The sequence below is a fragment of the Eulemur rufifrons genome, chromosome 7 (assembly GCF_041146395.1).
Source record: "Eulemur rufifrons isolate Redbay chromosome 7, OSU_ERuf_1, whole genome shotgun sequence".
Classification (NCBI taxonomy): Eukaryota; Metazoa; Chordata; class Mammalia; order Primates; family Lemuridae; genus Eulemur; species Eulemur rufifrons.
The window spans coordinates 190,974,995-190,988,175 of NC_090989.1; the positions used below are offsets into that span (position 1 = coordinate 190,974,995).

The window sequence follows — 13,181 nt, forward strand, 5'->3', positions numbered from 1 at the left end:
ACGTGCTGGGCATTATGCACAGTGCTGAAGCAGATAAAGGATGAGCAAGACACACCTGGTAGGGGAGGAGCTGACGGATTCGTTGAGGAGACAGAAATATAGACAGGTAACTAGTCTTCACATTAAGGAGAATGATCCTCAGGCAAGGTACCACTTTTGGAAGTATCACAAAGGCAGGGCAAACGGATTTTCATGGTTTTTAAAGTAAAATGGCTTCTCAGCTGGGATGTGAGCATCAGTGTGAATTCATGAAAGAAGGGTAATTTGGGAAGAGGGAAATATGTGAGCAAAGTCAGGAGACCTGAGGTTGCAGGACCTCCCTGCAGACAGGTCATCAGGCATGGCTAGAGCAAGTACTGGAGGCAGGGGCCCAGGCACGAAGGCCCTTGAATGACACTCAAATAAGTCTTTCTCTGTAGATGGATGGGCTGCTTGATCAGATCTGCAATTTTTGAATGATGAAGCAGAATTTTAGATAGCTGTGCCAATCCAACTGCAGGGCAGGAGTGTCGTGCAGGAGTTCAAGGGAAAGAGGAACAGAGCTAATGAATATACAAGGAAAGGTTTCACAGGAAGTGTCCACACCACCTTGGGGACTGGCGAAGGCCAGGGACCAGGAATTGTAAGGCTGTGGTCAGTGCTGTTGGTTTTCCTTTAGAAAAGGAAGCTGACACTCACCACCAGTCCCATGATAGGGCTCAACCTGGCAGGGGAAGGAGCCAGGGAAGAGGGCATGGTTTTTGGTTCTGCTCACTCCATCCACACATGGCTCTTAGTGATAATGTGGCCATTGTCTCCAGACAGGGTACTCCCCACATAAGCTCAAGTTAAGAGTTGGTTCTGGTAGAGAAAACTACATTGGGGGTAAGGCGTTTGGACACAATTATGTGTGGGGCATTTTTAGCAAACCCATTATATTAAAACCTGAATTTACAAAACATCCCATTGCGGGGATGAGGTAGTTTGCTTTACTTTACAGAAGGGTTCATTATCCTCTTAACTTTTAAGACTTTGGCTACATGTCCCATTCCCATTGGAAAATAAGATCTAATTTATAAAACACTCAGTTTATCCCCAACTTCCCCTGACTACATTGTCAGTGTGAGAAACCTCAACGGCCCAGGCTTCAGGTGCACGGTCCATAGAGGCCTCAGGGCTTTCCTAGACTCTTCTCACATCCAGATGCACAGAGACCAAGTCCAGCCCCTCCAACTCACCAATCTTGCAAAGAAGGAAACAGACGCAGAGCGGGGTAGGGGCTGTTCCAGGCTTACATACCAAAGTCCTCCCAATGGGAGGAAAGGGCACGGATGTCGGAGTCATACAGGTCTGTGCTCAACCCTAACTGGCCAGACTGAGTTCAGTCAAGTCTTTCCTGTCTGTAAAATGGGATAATACCATTTAGGATTGCTGCAAGGAGTAAGTGGAAACAATGCCAGCCTGCCTAAGCATGGTACCTGTTCAATAATGGCAGATCCCATGCTTCTGAGTATATCCCTCACCTTACTCCCCACCCAGACCATCAAATCACCAACAAACCAACTGTGTCCAAATGTTGCTTTATCTTTCGGCATGAAAGATCTTCACAGTATCAAAAGAATTGGAAAAAAAATAAAAACAAAAAACCGAACACAAAGAGAGCAGTTTGGGCCAGCAGTACCATCAGCCCCCGGCCCATAGGCCAGCCCAATCCCTGGGCTCTGAGTATGGAGGCTTCGTAGCACCAGGAAGCGGCTCTGCCGAGGTCCTGAGGGGCCCCCAGCACAGTGTGGCATCCACTCAGCTTTTGGTTGGTCAACGATGGCGGGGAGCAGGGAGGGTCTTGGTCGGGCAGGCGGGGTACATGGAGGGATAAAGTGTAGACTTTCAACTGGCAGTCGAGGCCTCAGGACGCCCTGAAAAAGCTCATTCTGGGCAGGGCCTGAGAAAGAACAAAACAGCAGGATCCCAGTGAGCAACAGCCCATGCCCCAGCCTCCCCATACTGACTCTGGGTCCCCATGGAGGCAGGAGCAGCTGGCTGCTATTTTCATTCCCAACAGATTCCCTGGATCATCTCTAGCAGAGGATGAAGGTTAGGACCCTGTTGGGGGACAGAGCCCTAGTCCTGGGGTCTGTCAACATGTGGGACAACCCTTGAGTAACACCCACCCTCTGGCACACCCTTGCCCCAGGCTCCAGATGCGCTGCCCAGAGCAGGGCAGAGGGGGTCAAGGAGAGCACCTACTGGAAGGGAGGAAGGGACACCTCTGCTTTGGAAAAGAGATCAGCAAAGGAGAGAAAGGGTCTAGAGGAGGGAGGGTCAAGAGGAAAAGATGGCTGGATTTGTTTCCTGGATAGGGATGACAGTGGAACTGAGCTTGTGGGAATAGAGTCCACCCTTTTCTCTCAGCAGGGACAAGAGATAAAGTGCCTGAGGTCTCTGCTCCTCCTGGCTCCCAAGGTGGTAGAGAAGAGAGGCAGGAAGGCACTTTGGCTCTGGACGATGCCCCGGGGCTACGGATGTCGGAGTTCGGTCAAGGTCAGGGAGCCCAGCCCCCTCAGAGCAGAGGAGGGCTGAGGTGAATCTGAAGAAGATAGTCCTGGCTCTGGGGCAGCACGAGAGTGCCACAGCAAGCCCCAGCCTTGAAAGCTGTCCTGGCTTCAGGCTTTCTGGTCTGCCCCTGGGGAGCTATGGGACCAGGAAGTCTGCTGCCTCAGCCCAGAAAGGAGCTGCCCTCGCACTAGAAAGAGGAGGAAGACGACAGGTGGGGGACATAGTGGGAGTCCAGGTGTTCATGAGCTCAGCCCATCTGGTCCAGCCTTCTACTGCCTTGAAGGCAGCTGTGTGGTTGCCAGCCACAAAAGGCCTGGCCCCAGGGATGAAGCTCAGGGTTGATATGGAACTGCACAGCCACTATGCCTCAGCCCAGCACAAGGCCTGCCTCCTAGCTGCCCTTCTTTTCCGCACCAGAGTTCCTGGCCCAATGCCTTCTCCAGTCTTCTGTTCCCAGTCCAGAACATCACCCAATACATCAATATTTTGACAACAGGCCCGTGCAAGTGGCTGGGAGGGGAGGCCAGAGCCATCTGTCTCTTCTTCCAGGAGGCAGCTTGGCTACCAACTTCCTCATGGAAATTGTTCTGTTTGGGAGAGCCCCCACCAATGCCTAAATGACCTATAAGGCCTTGGTCTAGCCTGCCTGTCCCCTCACCGCTTCCCTTGAGCCTGGCCCCTTCTCACATTGCTTCAGCTGGGAAGCACCCTGGTAGCCTGCATTGAGGAGCCGGGCCAGGCAAGTGGAATTCTACCTCGACACCTGATAATGTCTGGGGTGGGGGCCATCCCATGGGGCCTGCCACTGCCTGGGCACTTTGGAAGGTAGCTGGTAACAGAGGTAGAGCCCTCATGATGATACCCCAGGGGATGGCAGTTCAGGAAGGGCCCCTTCAGGAGCACGGGCAGGAGGGTTCAGGGAGGGCCTAGCCCAGGGAGGAGTGATAGAAGAACAGAGGCCTACTCGAGTGGCTGCAGGAGAAGAAATGGGGCCTAGACCTTTGAAGACTGTAGCCAACTGTGCAGTCACCGTGGAGGTATCGGGGTCAGGACTGCCAAACCCAACGGCCAACTCCCTGTGCCCCAGAACACAGAATGGTCTGGCAGGGGGCACAGAAGATGGTAGAGCATAGGGAGTGGGGTGCATGCAACACTTGGGGTCTCTATACCTCACTGAGCTGTGCTGGGAGTGGTTTTCTTGAGGCTAAAGTTGGTCCAGTTCACAGCAACTTTCTGACGAGTTTGCTTTGCAGAATCCAAACAGAACCTGTTGGATTTGGGAGACGTGGGAGAAGCACAATCAGAGGTTTCCTCCCTTCCTTACTGGACCCTCTTCTAGACACTGTGTCCCAATCACTTAGAAAACAGGTTGGCTTTGCACCCTCTCGGGCTTCCAGAAACCACTGCCTGTGAGTCCAGGGGACAATGTATAAAGACAGCATGACTGCCTTGGGACACAAGTCCCCTCTTCATCTCCTAGTTCACTCTCTAGCCGTACTGGCCTGGCTTCTGTTCCCCTAAGGACAGCCGTCCCTTGGTATATGCCCGGGACTGGGTCTAGGACCGCCCCTACCCCCACAGATATAAAAATCTATAGATGCTTCCCATATACTTTAAACCATCTCTGGATTGCTTATAATACCAATACAATGTAAATGCTATGTAAATAGTTATAACTGTATTTTTTAATTGTTATATTGTTATTTTTTATTTGTTTTTTGTTTTTGAATATTTTCAATTGACGGTTGGTTGAATTCACACAGATGCAGAGCCGGAGGATATAAAGGGCCAACAGTATGCTGTGTTTCTTTCACCCTCAAACCTTTGTACACACTGGCCCCACAGTCACAAATACCTTTTCGTTTTACCTGGTCAGGTTTTAGCTCCGTTACCACACCCTTCTGGGAAGGCCTCCTGGCCTGCCCCCTGCCCAGTGCCATTGTGTCCTCACTCCTCTAACAGCATTTAGCACCAGGCTGCAGGCTATTGCTGTCTCGATGCCCTGTCTACACTGTGCTTGATTCACTGTAGTCCCCCGAGTTCAGCCCAGGCAGAGCAAGAAAGTGTAAGTGAATAAACAAAGCAAATAAAGCTAGAAAAAGCCCTGGTTCTTGGGGCCTGACATGCCTCCTCCCTGTCCCTTGCACCTTCCTAGATGCGCCATCCTGCCCTGTGGCGCCCTGGGTTCCAGCAGACAGGCCGGCAGGAGAGGGCCTGGAGGGGCAGTGAGGCCCCCAAAAGGGCCAGGGCTAAGGAAGCATGACTTTCTGAGGCCTGGGGCACATACAGGCTTGCTTGTGGGCAGAACCTGGAGTGACCCTGCAAGTGGGAGAGTAGGCAGCCCACACCTACCTCTTAAAGTACTCCACCTCTCGATCAGTCTCATCCATCTCCACCCCGTCCATGTCCTTGGGCAGGAACACATCGTCTAGGAAGACACAGCCAGGAGGGCTCAGTGCCCACCGCCAGGCTTCTGGGGTCATGCTCTGAGGGCAGTGCTGCCCACACCAGAGGACTGCCCTCCACCCCATGGCCTGGCTGGGGTGGGGGGTCAGTCACTCGGTTCCTGGTGCACTCACCCAAGGAGGAGGCCGGCTTCTCCTGCTTGTTGCGGCTGCGGCGGCTGCGGCCCTTGCCCTGGGGCAAGCTCTGTGGCCTTGTTGGGCCTGGGGGCTGCACAGACTCCTGCTCCGGAGGCCATGCCTTGGCCTCATCTGGCCAGTTTCGCCAGGAGCTGCCCTTCTCCTTCTCAGTTTTGGGGCTTCCAGACCAACCTGGTCCTGGCCGGCTCCCCCGGCTCCCCACTGCAGCCTCGGCACAAGTGCCCACTTTGGGAGGCTCTGGGACCTTGCCTGGCTGCTTGGGGCCAGGGCTGTGACCCTTAGCACTGAGAGCCTCTAGGCTGGCCAGGGCCTGGGGGGCCGGGCTCACCTCGCTCTTCTTGGTCTGACTGCCCTGTCTTTTGCCCCTCCGTGGCTTCCCACCTGAGGCCACAGCCTCAGGTAGCTCCTGCTTGCAACTAGGGACCTCCTTTGAACTTGGCTCCTCAGAGCTAGGGTTGCCTGGCTTGGGTGTCTTGACCCAGATCACCCGGGACAGGTTGGGCACTGTGTTGAGTCTCCTCACTAGCCCATTCTCAGGGATGATACCAGGAGGGGGGCCCCTCACCTCTGTCCATGGTGGGTGGGGGCCTCTCATTTCTGCCCATGGTGGGGCTGGCTCGCGTGGAGCTTGTAACGTGTGGTTCTGGGGGGAGCCCAAAGTCAAAGGGGACAGGTCAAGGTTGATGTCGGGCCGCTGCTCTGAGGAGCCACTGAGGTTTGAGGGGGTTAGACTCTGGGGCTTGGGCTCAGAAGCCCCCTCCTTAGAGAAGCCATTGCTGTCCATGCTGAGCTCACACACACTGAAGCTGGCACGGATGGAGTCCTTGACAGTGTTCTTGATCTCCTGCAGACGACTGCTCAGGAAGCTGTTGACCCGATCCAGTTCTCGGTCAGGCCACTCCAAGAGCCTCTCCCTGGCAGGCCTTGGCTCCCGGCTTCCAGAAACACTATTCACCTGCTTTAGAGTGTCTGCTGCCAACTGGGCCTTCTCCTTTTCCTGCCAATACAAGAGGCAGTTTCAGCAGGGGCTTGTCAGCTACCAGGCACAATGTGACACCTGACATATCAGCCTGGGGCCCAGCTTTGCCACTAACTTGCTGGAGGCAGAACCTCACAATCCTGCTCTGCTCACCCACCCTGCAGGAGTGAGGATGAAATGCAATGAGAGGTGGAGGTCCTGGAGGTGGAGGGACAGTTACAACCAAGGGGTTAGGATTTTCATAGCTTGTTCATCCAGAGCCCCAGAGTCAGTCTCAGAGGACTCATCTGCAAATGGGGACAATAATTCTGGAGTGAATACCAAAGTGGGGACACATGTGAAGCAGATGGCCACTAGAGAGACATTCCCTCTAATACTGTATGTGGTAGGAGAAAAGCCACGGTATCATGGGGTCTCACAGAGGGAAGATATGGGGGCTGTGAGATTGCCATGGTAGATGAGACTGAGGCTCTGGGTGGCTGGGTGCCTGTGCCCTCTTGATGCCGGGGCTGGGCATTACTGAAGAGGGCAATGTTCCCATAGAAAGGCCACACCTAAAGTGTGCCCAATGGCATATTGTCCATTGCCACACTGGGCCCTCACAGCAAGATGTAGAAGCTGCCCCTTTGCCCAGGTGAGGATGGGGAGGCTCAGAGAGGCTAGAACCTGCTAGTCAGCTTTGACAGACCTGGATCTAGACAATCAAAATGAAAGTCTGTGGGCTCTGAGTCACCCCCACCTCTCCGCCCAACCCCAAGGCACCAGCAGGCCAACAAGGCCTTTGGGGGGACACAGAAGACAGATGTCAAGACCCTTGGGAAGGAGACGGTGATGGTGCACCAAGTGCTAGATGATGAATTTCCAGTTGATTTAGGAATGGAGGAGGAAAAACAGGAACAGGAAACTAAGGAGAGAAAGAAAAGAGGGCTTGCCACGGCCTCAGTCAACTCAGAGTGATCCTGTACCCCAGCGGGCAGGCCTTTATTCTCTCATCGTTCGTGAATGCTGGCTCCACAACTGACTAAGGTCAGTTGTTCCTGAGGAACCTTGGACAAATCACTTATTCTCTCTGAATCTTACTTTCCCTGTTTGTAAATTAGGGAGAAAAACACGTATATCTCACAGGGTTGCTACGATAGCTGGGAGGGTCCGTGTGGAGCCTCTTTCCCTGTGTGTGAAGGCTGGGCCTGGGCACTGCGGTGCTCAGGGGAGAAGCAGCTCCGTCTGGAGCCGCGTTTCCAGTTGTGCATGGAGCTTGGAGGCCATGGGGATGGATGAGAACTGGAGGGCCCTTCTCCTCACTCCACCCTGCGCCAGCATGACTTTGCTGCTTCTGTTTGTTATAGATTGGGGTTTCATGGAAGATTTCAGAAAAAACCCTTGTGATTAAACACAAAATATCTGAAAACTACTAGTGTGGAGGGAATTACATGGGACCACATACGTATACTTTGGTAGCAAGAGAAGAAAGCACAGAAATGCACATTTTCTACTATATACAATGAACCTGGCACTTTCCATAGACTGTCTCATTTAATCCTCACAGCAGTCCTTGTTGCATCATAATCCTCAATTTATAAATTAGGAACCTTGACTTTGGAAGGAATAAGGAACTAGCTCAAGGTTACATGGCTAGTAAGTGGCAGAGTCAGGACAATATACCCAGGTATGACCTCCAGAAGTTCCCATGTTTCTCAACTCTGTCTGACAACCATTTACTGACCATCAACTCTGTGAGGCAATGGTCTACGCTCTGGGAGTTGAGCCAAGTGTGAAGTACAGTCTCTGCCTTGCTGACATTAGTATGCTGGGGGAGACAGACATGCCAACAGGCTGTTTAATTTAGAGTGACGGTGACAAGTGCTATAGGGAAGAAAGGGTGCTCTGGGAACCTAGAGGAGGTATTCCTAACTCAGACTGGGTCACCAGGGAATGCTTCCCAGAGGAGGCAGTACCAGCACTAAGCACTGAAGGGTAAGTGAGATCATCCTGGAGAAAATGAGACAAGCACTATCTAGACAGAAGGAAGGGCAAGTGTGAAGGCTGGGAAACGGGAAAGCACAGTACCTTCAGGGAATGCAAATCATTCAGCTGGAGCCCAGAGGCGGGAGGGAGGGGGTGGCAGGGCGGGTGGGCAGGAAGGCCAGAAAGGAGAGGCTGAGAGATGAAACTGGCAAGCTAAGCAGAGGCTGGATCACGAAGAGCCCTGTAGGCCACGCTAGAGTCTGGGTTTGATCCTGAGAGCAACGTTCAGCCACTGAAGGCTTTAAAGTAGTGACAGTAGGGTGGCGAGAAGTAGACTGGTCTGAGCTATTGGGGAGGTGGCATGGATAGGACTTTAGGTGACAGGAGGGGAGACAGAATGAGTCAGGAAAACAACACCGACAACCACGATGGCTGCCATAGCAGCTACCACCGACCCAGCACTCAAATGTGCCAGGCACTCTGCCCAACATTTCCACACACCACTTCATTTCATCCTCACAACAATCCATGACTTAGGTTCTGTTACTCTCATTTTGTGGATGAAGAAATTGAGGCTTAGAGATTAAGTGATTTGCCCAAGGTCATATAGCAAGTGTGGCAGAGCTGAGCTTCAAACCGTGGTCCAATTCCAAGGTCCGCTGCTCTTGGTCACTGTGATGCATGCCCCCAGGATGGTGCCCATGGTTCTGATTCAGGAACAGGGTAGACGGTGGTACCATTAACTAGACAGACAGCGGAGAAGGAAGAGCAGGCCTCTTTGGAGAAAGATAACAAGCTCAGTTTGGGATGTGCTGAGTTTGAGGTGCCTCTAGGATATCCCTAAGGAGATACCCTGTAGCAGTGGGAGGCATCCATGTGAAGTGCAGGGAGGAAACACTATCTAGGCCTTTCTAGATGACCTCTCTCTTTTCCAGGGAGATGTCCTCAAGAGGGAGAGTCAGGTAGAGGAAGAGGAGCTCACCAGGAGACAGAAAGGAAGTCAGAGAGGCAGGTGAGAAATCTGGAGGACATGGCATTCCTGCTGCCCTTTCCCTGGCCCTGCTTGGCTGAGGACAGAGCAGCCAAAGACAACGTTTGAAAAGGAGGACAAAATGTCAAATGTTCTTAGTAAGCAAACAAAATGGGAACAGGAGAGTCACCCTTGGATTTGGCAACAAAGAAGTCCTTGGTGACTCTGTGGAGGGGGTGTAGGTAGAAAACAGTCTGCAGTGAGCTAACAAGGGAAGTGAACACAGACACCATTTTTCAAGAACTTTGACTATGATGAGAGGAAAGGGACTGGAGGGGATGTGACAGGGACAGTTTGCTTTCAAAAAAGAGAGAGTAGTGGGAACAATGAAATGTGGATGAGGAAACAGCCTGGAGGAGAGGCTGGACTACAGAGCAGGAAGCCTAATGCTGGCAGGAGGGGGCGAGAAAAGACTGCGTGGGGCAGGACAGAGGCTCACGCCTGTAATCCCAGGACTGTGGGAGGCCAGGGCAGGAGGATCACTGGAGGCCAGGAGTTCGAGACCTGCCCGAGCAAGAGTGAGACCCTGTCTCTACAAAAAATACAAAAATTAGCTGGGTGTGGTGGTGGATGCCGGTGGTCCCAGCTACTCGGGAGGCTGAGGCGAGAGGATCGCTTGAGCCCAGGAGTTTGAGGTTGCAGTGGCTATGACAATGCCACTGCACTCCAGCCTGGCGATAGAGTGAGGCTATCTCAAAAAAGAAAGGAAAGAACCAAAGAAAGGAGAGAGAGGAGACAGAAAGAGAGAAAGACAGGGAAGGAAGGAAGGGAAGGAAGGGGAAAAAAAAAAAAAAAGAATGTCTGCCCAATAGCTTTTTTCCCCCTCATTGAAACAGGAAGTGTGGTTATTTGCCAAAAAATAAGATGGGGCTGGGAAAGCCTAGAGGTTTGAGAAGAATGGAGGGCTGAGAAAGGGGCTGTGGTGAGTGGAGGTGATGAGGCCTGCCAGGCAAGGGGGGCTCACAAGGCCAGGTGCTACAGATTCAATCATGTGCTTCCCAAGAGATGTAGAGGGGGAGGCAGTCTAGGGCGCGGTTCTTGAGTGGGTTTGAAGGAAGGGCAATGGGGCAAGGAAGAAAGAGAAAGCATTAGGTCAATTTGTGCATTCTCAGGCCGGGCGTGGTGGCTCACGCCTGTAATCCTAGCACTCTGGGAGGCCGAGGCGGGTGGATCGCTCGAGGTCAGGAGTTCAAGACCAGCCTGAGCAAGAGCGAGACCCCGTCTCTACTAAAAATAGAAAGAAATTATATGGACAACTAAAAATATATACAGAAAAAATTAGCCGGGCATGGTGGCGCATGCCTGTAGTCCCAGCTACTCGGGAGGCTGAGGCAGAAGGATCGCTTGAGCCCAGGAGATTGAGGTTGCTGTGAGCTAGGCTGACGCCACGGCACTCTAGCCTGGGCAACAGAGTGAGACGCTGTCTCAAAAAAAAAAAAAAAAAAAAAAAAAAAATTTGTGCATTCTCTTACCTATACATAGCAATGCTTACTCAGTTCAAGTGAGGGAATGAGGGGCTGGCTGGGAAAAAGAGAAAGCGGCAGGCGACAGTCTTCAGTAGGTACAAAGGAGTGGCCAGGAGGTGGCAGATGACAGAGCAGGGGTTTCTACACAAAGCTGAGAGAGTCGCAGTCTGGCAGTGGGATAAGGGAGCAGAAAGATACAAGGCTCTATCTACCTCTTGAGGTGGGAGAGCATGAGCAGCCATCACTGGACAGCTACTGGGGGAAGCAAGATTGTGGTTAAGTCCAGGAGGCAGAAGGACATTAGGGAGGAGAGGCTACTGTATAAATAGATAGTGACCGTAAGCACCTATCACAGGACACTGTAACTGCCTCTGTCCTGCCCACAGCCCCACGAATAAATCTGGAAAGCCAGGGCTATCTGATTCCATTGCGTCCTGGCCTCTAGCCTGGGCCTAGCAGACAGGAGCTGTGCAGCAAGCTGTGGGATGGGTGAGCACAGTGTAGTCAATGGCAACTGGAGACATGCAAGGTGTGGTGGGAGCACAGGGGAAGAAGTTAGCCAAGACCATCTGCAAAGGAGGCAACAGCTGAACTGACCTTGGAGGGAAAGTTTGTCAGGAAGAAAAGAAGAGAGAAGACGGCATTATCAGTAAAGGAGAAGGGATGTCTGAGCACACGGATTTATTAAAGCACACCAGGCCTGGGAACTGCCGAGTGTGCTCTCTAGAGACCTAACTGGGAATCACTGCCCTGAGAGGTCAGAAAAGGCCAGAGAGACTCCTGTAGCCCACTCAACACTCTGGCTGGGCAACTCTGGATAGGAGAAAGAAAGTGCTGGTCATTTTCTGAAGGCAGTGGTGGTACCCCTTGGCTCACTACTTCAGGCTGCAGAAGGATCCTGGTTGTCGTTTGGGCTGGAAAAAGACGGAGAATCACTTCTGCTTTCCAGAGCACTAGGGCTGTTTGACCACCCAGGAGCTGGAGCTAGCTGGTTGTTAAACACAACTCTCTTCAGATGCTGTGTCACTGTGCAGATGCAGCTGGGGGTAGGCAGGCGAAGAGGTAATGAAGCCACAAGGGACAAGCTATCAAGCCCTGGGGTTCATCTGGCAGCAGGACTGCTGGGAAACAGCTTGCCGGGTTCTATCCTCAGCCCCAAGGACTGGTTCATTCCCATGGCTTCAATTACATCTCTGTGCTGGCAATTGCTAGCCCCACACCTCCATCTCCACTTGGATGTCTCATGGGAACCTCTGAGTCAACATGCCTCAACTGAGTTCACTGTCTTCTGCAAATCCCATCCTGGCTCAGTGAAAGGCACCACCATCTTCTGGTCTCTAAGCAACACCTGGGACACATCTGACTTCCGGACTCCATCTCCCTGTTCTGTCCTCAGATCACCAAGGCCCGTCACTTCCACGTCCTCTGAAAATCTCTCTCTTCTGCTCCAGCCTCACCATCAATCATCTCTCCCATCACTTCCTGCCTGAGGTATCAAACTCAAGGTTTTCCTGCCTCAAGTATCACCCCTCCAGTCTACCTTCCACAGCGCCATCTGTCTTAGAATACAGATGTGACCAAGCACATTCTTTGGTTACAACCCTCCATGACTTCTCCTTACCTGTAGGATAAAGCCAAGCTCTTCAGCAGGCCTCTGAGGCCCTCCCTCAACCCCACTATGCATCCCGCCACTCTTCTATTCTCTGTTTTAACTGTATCAAGCTGCTGGGGACTGTGCTATGCCCGCTGGCAGGGGGGCCCTCCTAATGAATCTGTACTCACTCCCTGAGTTTCAGCTCACAAGTCAGCCTCTTGTAAAGCCATTTCCAGGCAGGATGGGGGACTTCCCTCATCCTGGTACTTGTCACATGCTAACGTGCTTGTCCGGTTTTCTGTCAGTCTCCCCACTGGACTGAGCTTCTCCTGGGTGAGAACTTAACCGTGTCATACTTTGGCTGCCAGTACTTGTAGAAGCATTTGCTGAACGGATAAATGACCAACTGAAGCAAGTCCTTATCTTGGAGGAATCCAGCAAGCAGCTTCTGAGGCCAGGACACGGTTTTCCTCCAATCATTTGCCCCAGGCTCCCTGACCCTGATGCCTCCCAAACGCCTTCAGATCTTCCCAGAACAGTGAGCCAAGCTGAGGCCTTTGGCAGCCAGCACCATTCACGCCCCAGGAGTCTTGGAGTTTGGGGTGAGGGATTCCTCAGGGAGGAGAGGTGGCAGAGCTGGGCTCCCCCCCACACCCACCTTCTTTTTCAGCTTGTGCCGGGCCCGCTTGGCGGCCCTGGCGCTGTTGGGGACTTTGGGCTCCGTGCTGTTGATGAATTCCAGCAGCTCATCCACATCTCGGTGGTCCACGGCGGGCTCCCCAGGGATCCCGCCCAGGGCGCCCCCCTTCATGGGCAGCTCCTCTTTCCGCCTGGTCAGCCTTGAGCGGAGCTTCTCCCGGATCTCGGTATAATTCCGACTCGTCGGGGCAGCGGGTGGCTGGGGGAGGGGGAGGTGCTGACATTACACCCTGGGCCTGGGAGGCCCATAGCACTCCCACCCGCTGGCACCAAGTATGTGGTGAGAAGCAAGACAACTGTTCTCTCTACC

The 13,181-nt window shown here is 52.8% G+C and overlaps 1 protein-coding gene across 13 annotated transcripts in view; it reads right to left on the minus strand.

Moving 5' to 3' along the window:
- Window positions 1-1,542: 1,542 nt before the first annotated feature.
- FAM193B (family with sequence similarity 193 member B) overlaps window positions 1,543-13,181 on the minus strand; it is a 34,304-nt gene continuing 22,665 nt past the window's right edge. For 9 of the 13 annotated variants that reach the window (XM_069476213.1, XM_069476204.1, XM_069476214.1 and 6 more), the window contains 5 exons: window positions 12,831-13,070; window positions 5,115-6,135; window positions 4,888-4,963; window positions 3,705-3,802; window positions 1,549-1,921 (listed from right to left, as the gene is read on the minus strand). In XM_069476213.1, the coding sequence (XP_069332314.1) occupies window positions 3,706-3,802; window positions 4,888-4,963; window positions 5,115-6,135; window positions 12,831-13,070 (1,434 nt within the window). In that variant the 3' untranslated portion in view covers window positions 1,549-1,921; window position 3,705. Of the gene's footprint in view, window positions 1,922-3,704; window positions 3,803-4,887; window positions 4,964-5,114; window positions 6,136-12,830; window positions 13,071-13,181 lie in introns of all 13 variants that reach the window. The other 4 variants (XM_069476205.1, XM_069476210.1, XM_069476212.1 and 1 more) reach the window with 3 other exon arrangements.